Source organism: Euphorbia lathyris, chromosome 1 (assembly GCF_963576675.1).
Source record: "Euphorbia lathyris chromosome 1, ddEupLath1.1, whole genome shotgun sequence".
Classification (NCBI taxonomy): Eukaryota; Viridiplantae; Streptophyta; class Magnoliopsida; order Malpighiales; family Euphorbiaceae; genus Euphorbia; species Euphorbia lathyris.
The window spans coordinates 100,220,807-100,234,473 of NC_088910.1; the positions used below are offsets into that span (position 1 = coordinate 100,220,807).

At 34.8% G+C, this 13,667-nt stretch overlaps 1 protein-coding gene across 1 annotated transcript; it reads right to left on the reverse strand.

The window, feature by feature from the left end:
• Nucleotides 1–5,550: 5,550 nt before the first annotated feature.
• LOC136212287 (ATP-dependent zinc metalloprotease FTSH 6, chloroplastic) lies at nt 5,551–7,916 on the reverse strand. The gene is made up of 4 exons (XM_066002763.1): nt 7,333–7,916; nt 6,399–7,253; nt 6,065–6,305; nt 5,551–5,933 (listed from the first exon to the last, which is right to left on the reverse strand). Exons 1-4 carry the CDS (start codon nt 7,914–7,916, stop codon nt 5,592–5,594), a joined length of 2,022 nt encoding a protein of 673 aa, XP_065858835.1. The 3' UTR covers nt 5,551–5,591.
• Nucleotides 7,917–13,667: the final 5,751 nt, after the last annotated feature.

A 13,667-nucleotide genomic window follows, 5' to 3' on the forward strand; every position in this document is an offset into this window, starting at 1 on the left:
TAAATCTCTATTCTAATTAAAATTATAACAAACTTATATTTAATGGTGAATGATTAAAAACTATATATTTTCATGTGATCAAAATCGAATGTGAAAGGACTTTGGAGTGTATTATGGATAGCCAAAGATTGTGGCGTGGAATCTAATCAATTTCTTTGGTCATTTATTTCTCTTATTTCTATCAGTTTTACAGAGAAAAATTTAATTGATTTGGGTTTTGAGGGATCAATTTACATCTGGAATAACAAGCGGCCAAGTGTTGTCAAAAAAAAAAAACAAGCGGCCAAGAACAACATCTATTTGGGAAACATTAGACAGATTCCTCGTTAATCTAGAGTGGCAATTGTTGTTTCCAGATCATAAAGTACATTAGTGACCTCGTTACGCCAGTTACCATAATCCTATTATGCTTGACATGACATGTGTCATTCTTAGCGGGGAAAAAGAAGAGGCGAATCTTTCGCTTTGAGACTATGTGGACTAGAGACGCACGATGCAAGGATACAATTATTTCTACTTGGAATCGTTTGTCGGGATCTAACTGTGGTGTTCAACAGAAAATAAGTGCATTAGCTGAAGCGTTAACCTTTAGGAATTCTTCTCATTTCGGTCATGCTTAGAGAGAAACAAAAAAAAAGCTTTCTTATGAGCTCGAAAATATTCAGAATTTGCCAGATTCAAATAATAAGGGAGAGGAGGCTGGAATTACTAAGCAGATGACTGGGTTGATTGAGAGAGATGAGATTATGTGGAAGCAAGGGTCCCGTGCGGAGTGGTTTAAGGAGGGCGATTGGAATACATGTTATTTCCATGCAAAACCGAATGTACAAAGGAAAAACAATTAGGTTTGTCGCTTGAAGGATGACTGAGAAATTGGGTAGAAGGTACAAATTTAATAAGATTGGGCTTGTTGCTATTGATTATGTTGCTTTGCTATTCATTAGCTCTAATCCATGAGGTGGAGATTTATTTTGTGAGGCAATTGATGCTTTCCTCTCATATGAACAAATTGCAAGTTTAGATTATCATTTTACTTGAATTAACAATCAAACAGTTCAATCCAACAAAGGTTATGTCAGCCTTATTTTGTCATTTGTATTCAGACGTTATTAGGGAGGAGGTGGTGTCAATTGTTCTTAATTGTCATAATTATGTTGTTATACCTGATATGTTGAACCATATGTATATTACACTCATTCCTAAAATTTAAAATCTGATGCTTATACGGAATTTGAGGCTAATTGTGCTTTGTAATGTCTTATATAAAATTATTTCTAAAATTTTGGCAAATATATTAAAGCTTGTTCTTCCTAGTATTATACATGACACCCAACCAGCTTTTGTTCCTGGATGACTTATAACCAACAATGTTATTATAGCTTTTGAAGTTTTTCATAGTATGAAGACTAGGATGAAAAGTAAATAGGGTAATTTTGCTCTTAAGTTGGACATGAGCAAGACTTATGATATAGTATAGTAGTCATTCTTGCAACACATGCTTGTTAGAATGTGATTTCCAGGATAATTTATTCAACTTGTGATGATGTGTGTGATAAGTGTGTCTGATTCAGAAATTGGGCAAGAGGATGTCGTTGAAGAGGTTCCGCAGGGGACCGTGCCCAATCCTCAAGGTCCTTTGAGGGAAAATGCTGGAACTATTCATGAGGGGGCTCGTTCGGAGGGAGTGCATGAGGTTCAAGTTCATTAGAGGGAGGATGAGAGGGCATCCTCGGGGGGCATTTGTGGATGAGGTTGAGGCTCAAGTTTCGGCCTGCGACTGAGAGCTTAAGGTTACTCGCAGGTGCTACAAGAGAAAGGCGCCTGCCTCAGAGGATGCTTCTTCTAGTGTTCAAAGGAAGAAAACTCGTTCTTCCAAGGCGCCCCAAGAGGGGGAAATAAAGGCAAGCCTGACGGATAGGCCCTTGACTCCAAAGGAAGAGGCCCAGTTCGAGTAGTTTGATATTTTCTAGGTAAGTGTTTTTTGCTTTATTTGTGTTCCTTTTGTGCTTTTGGGATTTTGTAACCTCTTACTTCTTTTAGCTTTGGGTCCGATGTTATGGGGTGGGGTCATGTTTCTCTGAGTGATCCATATATTTCCCACGACCTTGTTCGCGTTGCTTTGGCGCATGTCAAGGGCAAGGTTTTTCGTAATGGAAGTTTTCCAGATGACTTATGTGCATGTTACCCACATTATCAAGATAAGTTGTCATTTGATTTGACTTATTCCCATATGTTGTGCAGTCGTAACCTTATGATTTTGCTTAGGCTTTTGCCTTGACAAAGGAGGTGAGTTAGCAATACAACTTCCTTACTAAAGAGTATGTAAGGCTCGAGATGAGGCTGAGGAGGACACAATAAGACCATGAAGCTTCTTCCCTCCGGGTGGAGGAGATGGAGAGAGAGTTGAGCCAATCCCGGGCGAGTGTTAATCTCGTTGAAGAATTAAGACATATTGTGGCTCGAGCAACTAAAGTCGAAGTTAGGGCACCCGGAGCCAAAGGTCAAGAGGCTGAAGATGAAGTTTGTAAGACCGAGGCTCAGGAACATATTGAGGAAGAAACTACCTTGGTTGCTCGGGCTTAGAAAGCTGAGAAAGCTGCTCATATGCTAGAGTAGAAGGCTTTGGGTCATACTCACTGTATGGCTGAATTTGAGGGCAAGCTACGAGGTGTTGAGGAGTTTGTAGCTTCTCTATCGAATGTCGTGAGGTGAAAGGATAACGAGATGTGTCGCATAAAGGAAAAGACCATCTGGGGTCGTGCTGAGATTTCCCGGTTGGAGGGAAAAATGAAGGAAGAGAGTGCAAATCGCATTTGGTGGAAGAAAGCTCACTCCATAGTGCCTAGTGTAGGATCATGCCCAGGCTAAGGAGCATGGGGCGGTTGAGAAGGATATGCATTGATAGAACTTTTTGGGTATGTCGGCGTTCCAAGTCTAGGGGACTAGCGTGCCATCCAACTCATTTAACTTGTATGTGTGCAAGTTTACATATTCTGTTATTGGACCTTTCCATCGAGCTCCCAGTTTGACTTGCCTTGTGATACGCATCACAAGGTTGCCTAAGAATAATTGTCGTGGCCTGGCTTTCTTGTCATGGGAAAACTTGATGTTTTGTCAATATGCCTTCATACGTATAAGGGCTTTTTCTCTCATTTCTTCAATGAGATCCAACTAATATCTCATGTTGGTTTCGTTATTTTATTCGGAGTAGAAAGTTCGGTGAGGATGGGCCACTCATATCTCAATTGGGACGAAGGCTTTAGTCTCGTATATGAGTGAGAAGGATGTTTCACTTGTAGCTATTCTGGGTGTGGTCATATAAGCCCAAAGACAATTTATAATTGTTTAAGCCAGTCGAAATTGAGCCTTTCCAGCCTTTTCTTGAGGCCTTGCATGATGATTCTATTTGTGACCTCGCTCATTCTTTTTGTCCGAGGGTGCGAGATAGAGGAAAAATGGAGTTTGATTTGTAGATTTTTACGGTAGGTTCTGAAAGCTCTATCTAATGTTTTCTGTTGTCTATAATTATAGTGTGAGGGATGTCAAACCTGCTTAAGATTTTCCTGTTAATGATGTTAATGAAGTTGATGATCTGAGTTGAAGTAATGTTGGATGTTGGCTCTATTAGCTCTTTTGCATCATTTCGTCCCTCATTCTTTTGTCAAGTTTAACCATCTTATCCCTAAAGACAATCCGAAGAAACTATTCCATTAGTAGAAACTATTTCATTAGTAGGAACCAAAGGCTGCAACGAAATCCAACATAATCATATTGTTAAACTTAAATTTTTTATAAATTTTTTTGTATATTAACTTTTTACAATTACAATTCTTAATTTATGATATTTTGATATTTGTCATTTTTTTATATTTTTGAATGTTATTCTATAATCTCGCATTGTTATCAATTCATGTTGTTTTTAACATTTAAAAATATGACCTCACAAAATATGGTCATACAAAACTAGTTGTTAGAATAAATATAAGAAATCAAATACAGAATCAAACAACAAATAAGGAGGACAAATACATGTTATTCTATAATCTCGTATTATTATAATTTTATATTGTTTTTTAACATCTAAAAATATGACCTTACAAAATATGACCATACAAAACTAGTTGTTAGAATAAATATAAGAAATCAAATATAGAATCAAACAACAAATAAGGAGGTAGAGTGTTTGTCGAATTTAAGTTTGTAGAATAAGAAAAATGTCTCGAACTCATAGTCCCAGGCATTGCATGTATGTGACTCAGAATCCCAGACACTTAGGGGCGTTTGGTTTGGGGGTTTCAGGAAAGGGTAAGGGAAAGGGGAGACTGCATTCCCTTTGTTGGTGTTTGTTTTGCTAATTAAATAATTCTCTTTGCCCTTTTTTAGTTTTGAGTTTACCCCTAACTCCTTTAACCCATTCCCCACTTCCCCCTAAGGTTTTCTATTCCCTTTCCCCTCTTTTTCTAACCTACACTCCTTATAAAATTCTACTTTACTTCTCTATTTTATTTTTTATTTTTATTTTGATCTCTATATTTTTTTATTTTTACATTTCTTTATCTTTGGATTAATTTTATTTTTGTTATATATTTTTAATTTTTTTACTCAAAATATTTTTTGACTAAATTTTACTTTTTATTTTTATTTTTGTTTAATCATTATATTTTTTTTATTTATATTTTTTTATCACTAGATTAATTTCACTTTTGATCCTTATAATTATTTATTTTTACCTTTTTACCTTGAAAATAATTTTGACCAAATTTTTTTTCTTTTATCATATTATTCAGTTTTAATATTTATTTTTAATTATTTTAAAATAATTATTTTCTTTTTTTCAATATAATATTTATGCATTTTCTTTGATTAATTTTAACTTTTATGAACTTTATATTATTACCAATAAGGGTAGCAAGTGAGTGACGTTTTGGATTGTTTGGGATTATATATGAAGTTATTTCACGTTTTATGGAAACTATAGTAAAAGAGTTGAATTTTTTTTGATTATATATGAAATTAAAAAAAAAAATAGTTTTGATTCCCTATTTGAACCAAACATACACAAAGGGAATAGGGTGGAATTGCATTCCCTTTCCTAACATATCCAAACACATAGAGGTATGAATGCTCATTCATTTCCTTTCTTTTAGTTTCCCTTTCTTGATTCATTTTCCCTTACCCTTTGTGAACCAAACGCCCCCTTAATGTGATCAGGACTTTAAGTTTAAGACAAATCTTTATGAGGAATTCCATACAATGTTTTTCGTTACCCAAAAACTTATATGGAAACACTCTATAAAATTTAAAGTGTTCAGGACTCACAGTCTCATACAATGCTTTTTCATCCAAAAACTTATCTTGGATTTAGATCTCGTTCGTACATTTTACAAAACTTAAAGAGTCCGGGACTCTAAATCCCAGAAAAATCATTCTCAGTCAAACTTTTAGAATGCCTATAAAAGCCCCTAAAATAAAAAATACTATCAAAATTGACCAAATCTTATAAACAATAGCTAAAGAAACATATCTTTAACCCTAGAGATGTTACAAGTATTTACACTAGTACTTTTTATATTTATAGGTTCAGCTAAACATTAAGCATTTATCATTTCACGTATAGAAATTCTTCCTAATTTGTTTACAGAAATATCAGCAAATTCTGACAGGATTGCCCTGAATTCATCCCCAGTTAATGTTTCCTTCTCTAATAGTACCTCAACTAGCTTATCAATTGCTTCCCTGTTATTCCTTATATGTTGCTTTGCAATCTCGTATGCTGCCTCAATTATTTCTCGAACCGATGTGTCAATATCTTCTGCAAGTTTTTCAGACATGGAATTCCTTGCCAACATCCTCAGAACAACATCACTACTTTGAACTGCTGGATCCATCAGTGCCAACGGCCCGATTTTCGACATCCCAAACGTTGTAACCATCTGCAAGATAAGAACAACATATTAAGTACTCGTTTCGTGTTCCTTTCAGCTGCTCGTAGCTATTTTGAAAGGGAAATCAGCTAACATTTGCCTTGATTTGGATCAAGTTAATCTATTGTTAATTAACATACTTGTTTAGCAATTTGAGTAATCTGTTGCAAGTCCCCTGCAGCACCAGTTGTGATTTCTGATTCGCCGAAAATCACTTCCTCCGCGGCTCTGCCTCCAAGTCCACCAACTATCCTGGCAAATAGCTGTTGCTTGGAGATGAGAGTAGGATCATCTCCAGGCAGGAACCACGTAAGTCCGCGAGCCTGGCCTCGAGGAATCAGACTCACTTTCTGAACCGGATCATGACCAGGAGTTAATGTCCTGTAAATGATGTTTTCAAGATTCAGGTTTCCTATTCTGAAACATAAAAAGTAAGCATTTTTAAGCTGTAATGTGTCTGATTGATGAACTTACGCGCAAACAGCATGCCCGATTTCATGATAAGCAACAAGGATTTTATTTTTCCCATCTGTCATTTTTGTTCCTTCCATTCCTGCAATGATTCTATCAATTGCATCATCAATTTCTTTCAAAGTAATCTTATCTTTGCCTCTTCTACCAGCAAGAATAGCAGCTTCATTCATCAAATTGGCCAAGTCCGCCCCGCTGAATCCAGGAGTCCTCATAGCAATAACACCAAGAGAGACATCTTTGTCAAGCTTCTTGTTCTTACAATGTACCTTAAGTATCTCTTCTCTTCCTCTAATGTCAGGCAATCCAACACTAACCTGCCTGTCAAATCTCCCCGGACGAAGCAGCGCAGAATCAAGAATTTCAGGGCGATTTGTAGCAGCAATAACAATAACTCCACTGTTACCACTAAAACCATCCATTTCAGTTAACAACTGATTCAATGTCTGCTCCCTTTCATCATTTCCTCCGCCAATTCCTGTCCCTCTTTGCCTTCCAACTGCATCTATCTCGTCGATAAAGACTAAACATGGCGAATTCGCCTTCGCCTTATTGAATAAATCTCTCACTCTTGAAGCTCCTACACCGACGAACATCTCTATGAACTCGGATCCTGAGAGTGAAAAGAAAGGAACTCCTGCTTCTCCAGCTATTGCTTTAGCTAGTAAAGTTTTTCCTGTCCCGGGAGGTCCTACTAATAGAACACCTTTAGGAATTCTGGCTCCTACTGCTGAAAATTTCTCTGGTGTTCTTAAAAATTCAACAATTTCTTGAAAATCTTGCTTTGCTTCATCAACTCCAGCAACATCATCAAATGTTACTCCTGTGTTGGGTTCCATTTGGAATTTGGCTTTGCTCCTGTTCTTCAAAATGTTGAAATCAAGTGAATCATAATGAATTTTTTTACAAGATATCAAATTGAATGGTGTTGACATACCTTCCAAGTCCAAATGGCAAGTTAGGGCCACCAGGAGTATTAACAGAAGATGACCTTAACAACAAAGATCCAAGCAAAAGCAATGGAAATGCAAAATTGGTCAATAAGTCAAGGATAGCTGGAACCCAGTTGACTTCCATCGGATGAACACCAAAGTCAACATCTTTCTCCTTAAATTTCCTGAGCAACTCTTGTGGCAATCCTGGTAACTGTATTTTCACTCTCTGGATCTTATCTAGCACAGGATTGAATATCTCAGCAATAGCTACAGTTCCATTCTCAAACAGGTCTACTTTCCTTACAGAACCTTCATCTAAATACTCTAAGAATCTCGAGTAGGACATTCTACTTGAAGCTGATTGCATAGGAGTTTCTGGCTCAGCTTTTGAAGCTTCAGGAACAGCTAAAAGGCCTAAAGCAGTGGCAGTTTTTAGTAGCTTTCTTTTAGTAAGTTTGATGTTTAAGGATGTTTTGAGAGATGGGTTATCTTTATTTGACATTTTTGGGATGTGTGTGTCCTTGGAAATATCCTGGGATTTGCATATGGGAATGTGAGATAGAGGTAGAGTGAGTGTTCCTGACATTTTTGGAAATTTTTTTTGTTTGAGTAGTTGGAAGAAAAATGGTGATGGAGTTTGATTTGGTATGATGATTGAAATCCAAGTTAAATGAAGTGTTTTTATAATGAGAGAGATGTTTCCAGCAGTTTCATGAGTTTGGGATTTTCTGTTTAAAGGTGGGGTCTTTTTGTTGTTCACTCTTTTCTTTCATGAAGGATCTAGATTATGTTATGGATTGATGGCTCCAATTATTATATATAACTTTCAAAGTATTTTAATATTGTTTTAATCTTACTTACTTAAAATGTTTCGATAGTTCCGTAACTTGTTTAAAATATTGCCAATTAATTAATTGATTGCGAAGATACACGTGGAAAAGTGCTTAATACACAATTTAGAATGTTATTATATATTTCAACGTAAGAACATCACTAGTGGTGGTGGCACCTAAGTAGTGCCATCTAGACATAAATTACCCTTTCAAATAATACCTATTAGAGTAGTTGTAACCTTCTAATTTTATGGGGTCACACAAAAATAAAGTATAATTAATAATAAAGGATGGTAAAAGAAAAAAGCCACAATTAAAAAATATATACCGCACGAGTTGGAGAGAAGAGATCAGTAAAAGCAGACAGCACTTTCCACTATTTTGAGACACCTGCCGTGCTGTTTCTGGAATGTGAATTACAAGCGTCAGATTCAACCAATCAGATACCTCGCGTGATTCTGATGCTCTTTTATGGAGTAATTTTTAAATTTTGTTTTCCTGCTAAAGTATGTTAACAAAATTAGTAACTCGCCAATTTTAATAATAAGCTTTCTACTAGTTGTGAGTAACTAAATTTTCAAAGTCACAATGAAATGAAATGTTACCTACTAGACTTGCTCTAATAGATTAAAACATTAAAAATAAGTTTTTACTTATTCAACCATAAAACTTGTATCCTTGCTAATATTAAAATCTCATACCTCAGATTTTAGTCGTTTGCTTTTTCTAAAACGAATGCAATATATCTTTTATATGCAACTTATTTTTTTTATAATTGAGTGACTATTTGACTATTATTTAAATAAATTTAGATGGATATTAAAACATTTGTTCTTTGTAGTCTTTTTTATCCCTTCGTGGATCTTGTATTGACTTTAGCCTCTGTTTATATGGAGTTTTATTTATTGTATTTTGCTTGTTGTACTTCTTCTATTATGTAATGAAAATACAAGCATTTTTCTCAAAAAAAAAAAAAAAAAAAAAATCAAATGTATCAAAACATTTTGAAAATTCAAAGCAAATCAATTTTTTTTAACAAGTCAAGGGTTTATTTTCTTATTAAACCAAAATTTAGTAAAATTTATGCATATTATGGCAAGAAATAAATTGATAGAACATGTCTTCTTTCTTTAATTTGATGACCATACACTTGGATGATTATCAAATTCATTTTGACTATTTGTGTAAGTTGTCATGCTTAAAGGATATGCCACGTCTGTTTAAAAAAAAAAAATATGCCACGTCATGATATTATTTGTGGCGAGTTGCATTGAAAGCAATTTTTCTGATTTGATATTTGGAGCCATTCATTTTTTGAAATTGGTTGGAAAAAAAAAAAAAAACGAAATCATATCAAATACTCATTTTCGTTGCTTTTTACCTATCGTTTATGGAAAAAAAAGGATAATTATTCTCAATTTACATATCTAACCCACCTTACCTCAAAGTTACCAAATTAGACATTTTCACCCATTTTGGACAAAACTAACCTTAGTTCTATTTGATGAATCGATCTTCTTCTTCTTCTTCCTCCTCCTCCTCCTTCTCCTCCGCTTCTTCTTGTTCTTCTTCTTCTTCTCTGTTTCAACTTCTTCTTCTCTTCTTCAATTTCTGATACCAATCGTTAACGATTTTTGACATATTATGTTCAATTTCCCGTACAAATGGTATATTTTTTGCTTATACGCTTGCTTTTCTCGTTGGTTTTCCCTCTTTCATCATCTGTAATGGTATCGTTTCAATTTCCTCTATTTTTCCATAATTTTTTCCATTTTCCTCCATTGCTGTCGCATTTGTGACGAAATTGTCGCATTTCGTCACAAATGCGACAAGAACTGTCGCATTTCGTCGCATATGCGACAAGAACTGTCGCATTTCGTCGCAAATCCGACAAGAGTTGTCGCATTAACAAATGCGACAGTTCTTGTCTCATTTGCGACGAAATGCGACAGTTCTTGTCGCATTTGCGATGAAATGCGACAATTTCGTCACAAATGCGACAACAATGGACGAAAATGAAAATAAAATTATGGAAAATAGAGGAAATTGAAACGATACCATTAAAGATGAAGAAAGAGGCAAAACCAACGAGAAAAGCAAGCGTATAAGCAAAAAATATACCATTTGTACGGGAAATTGAACATAATATGTCAAAAATCTCAAAAATCGTTAACGATTGGTATAAGAAATTGAAGAAGATGAAGAAGTTGAAACGAAGAAGAAGAAGAACAACAAGAAGAAGAAGAAGAAGAACAAGAAGCGGATGAAGCGGAGGAGGAGGAGGAAGAAGAAGAAGAAGAAGATCGATCGATTCATCAAATAGAACTAAGGTTAGTTTTGTCCAAAATGGGTGAAAATGTCTAATTTGGTAACTTTGAGGTAAGGTGGGTTAGATATGTAAATTGGGGTCCTTGATTGGGTCAAATTAGTAATTATCCCAAGAAAAAAAATCAAATTCCATTTTATATATGGTTTTATATTTTCCAGGACATTTATTGTTATTTTTTAATTACTATCTATTTCATTTTTTTAAAATTTTGTTTTATTAATTTTTTTTGATAGATTGTTTTATTAATTATTATTAGTTTGTTTATCACAATTCACAATTAATATAAGACATGACTTAAAAAAACAAAAAAAAAAACTTCAACTTTTGGATTTTTAAGTAGAAAATTAAATTATGATAAAGGACAACATATTACAAACATAATTTAAAGTTCACAAATCGCAACTTATACATGAGTCTGCGATATAGTTGTAGCGATATTTCCATCCACACCAATAACATTAGCAACTATTATTCATACATAACCACGCCAACAACAAACTTATAATGTTCGGTGAGTTTATGTTCTCCAACCAAGACTAACGTCTACTATATTCTAGAATCACAGCTATGACATGTTCTTGTTTTTTCTTTTTTTTTTAAAAAGAAAAATTTAAACTCATGTGGAGTATGTTATAAGGATTTTTTTTATATACTACTTATTCTATGCATGTATGAATCTAGTTAAAGCTCGTTAAAAACTCGATTTTATCAAAGCTTGGTCAAATTCATTCAAAACTCGGATCGGTCAAAGCTCAAGCAAAGCTCGACTCGATATATTGATGAGACAGTACCGAGCCTACCCAAGTTTGGTCTCGACTCGGCTCGTTAATACCCATACTTCTACATCAAACCTTAACAACTCACTGCCACCACCATCAGCGCTATCATTTCATTTTTCGACGATCCTATCAACAATAGGTCTAATCATAATAGATATGTCGTTCAATCTTCCATCCTTCCGTTCCTTTCCACTGGTGACAACATATTTGTTGTCTCATTTGAGAAAAATTAGATCTGCTTAGAGGAGGAAGAATGAAATTTGTCTTCCTTCTTCATCCTCTCATCTATATGTTTATCCCTAGATTTTCAATGTCTCTTTATTTGTTAGTGATTTCATTTTGGTTAAAATCCTTATATCTCATCGGGTTTCACTTCCGTTTGATTTGCACATGTCAGCTATAATTCTCACTTATACATTTTCAGATTTAACAAGATCGGAAACGTTTTATCATGTCTATATATCATTAGATCTATAAGGTTAAATTAGAAAGGACTTAGATCTGATTGTCCAAAAGGACCTAAATGGTGAAGTTTTTGGATTGCAGCTACTTTTCTAGGATTTATGAAAAGTATGTGATTTATAGTTTTTTTTTTGTTTCATGTGTTGCTTTTATGACTTCTATTGCCATTATTCATCTTTGTTTTCATGATAGTGAAATGATATGCTTTTCCATAAAACAAAGAAATGTAATTAATTTTAACTAAAAAACTTTGTTACCATTATATTAATTGCATCCGTTAATAACTTTTTATCTATTCTTAATTGTTTCCCCCACAATTACACGGGAACTAATTGTGGGGATCAACGTAGAAAAAGTGCCAAACAGAGAAAGAGCTGGAGAACGCTGCTTAACCAGGACCATTCACAAAAAACAGAGCAGACTGACCAAAAACGACAGGGGAAACAGAGTTTAGGAGAGCAGTAGCACGTCCCACTAACCAAAGCTAGAAGAGCTTGAAAGCAGAAAGAACGTGGGTTAGTGGAGCAAGAACGTGGGCAAATGGAGGTCGTGGGCAGTCCACGAAGAAATAGACCCCATCGCACAAAGGGAACTGACTGAGAGAACGTGGGTTAGTGGAATAAGAACGTGGGCACGACAGTTAGCAGCACTAGCAAGCCACAATATTTAGAGAAGAGAAAGAGCAAGAAAAAGGATCCAACTCAAACCAATTCAACAAAAATGAAATCAAATCAAACCCAATCCGAATGGAATTTAAACAATTCTTACTCTAGCTAGTCTACAGCCTTAGTTTATTCATTCGAGTTTAACTTTCAACTTGTAAGCTCTAGCTCTAGTCTCTCAGTTTTATGAACAAAGCCATTCGAATACAATGCAAGCAATGTTTCTCCCTTTGAATTCTCTCTTTTGCAACATCTTAGTGTAGTCATAATCAGTCTTTTAGATTCCACTACGAACTCTAAGCACTTTTATGTCCTTTAAGCTTTTTACACTTTCGTTTGATTAGAAGTTAGATCCAATTCTTAGCTCTTTTTGTAGTTTTTTGACAAAGCTACTGGCACGTTCGCAATCCGATCCTATCCACACAAGAAAGGCACCAAGCACTAGCATAAAAAGTAATTTAAATAAGAGTATATTTGGTAAAAATCAATTAACGTGCATGGATTGAATCAAAACGTCATGTAATAAGATATATAGACGAAATGACTAGAAACTATGTGAAATTCAATGAAATTACCTAACAGTAACAAACTCCAACGAAAATCTTTCCTTTTCAAAATCTTCTCTCTCCTCTATAACCGCTTGTATCCACCTCTTTTTAGAAAGCCCTTAAACATGTCATCAATATGCTCCCAATAGAATCAACCAATCACAAGCTAAAATCGCACACATCAGTCGATGTAATCATTGGTGCAATCATTGACTATTAGATTTTATGTTTTCTAGTATTCCATTTTCAGTAGATTTTAGGCGTTTTTATTCTTTGAGATGTATATAGTTAATATACTCTTGTAATTCCTGAATGAGAAAGTGTGGAAGAATTTCAATTCTGCACTCATTCAAATCTTGTGATGGTATCAGAGAGAAAATTTCGCTAAATTTAAATTTGTTCTTTGTCTTCCACGATGGTTAAATTTAAATTTGTTCTTTGTCTTCCACGATGGTTAATTACAACAACAATAGGCCACCATTAAGAGAAAAAGATACTCCATGCACTCCTTATTTCCTTTTAGCAAATGAAACAACAACACTGTCACTGGTTACTCATATCCTCACTAAACCAAATTATCATTAGTGGTCATACTTTGTGAAGGTAGCTCTCATGTCTAAAAATAAGCACTCATTTGTTGATGGCACGATTAGAACACCAAACTATGAGGAATCTTTTATGCAACTTGGGAACGTTGCAATACCATGGTGATATCTTGGCTGCT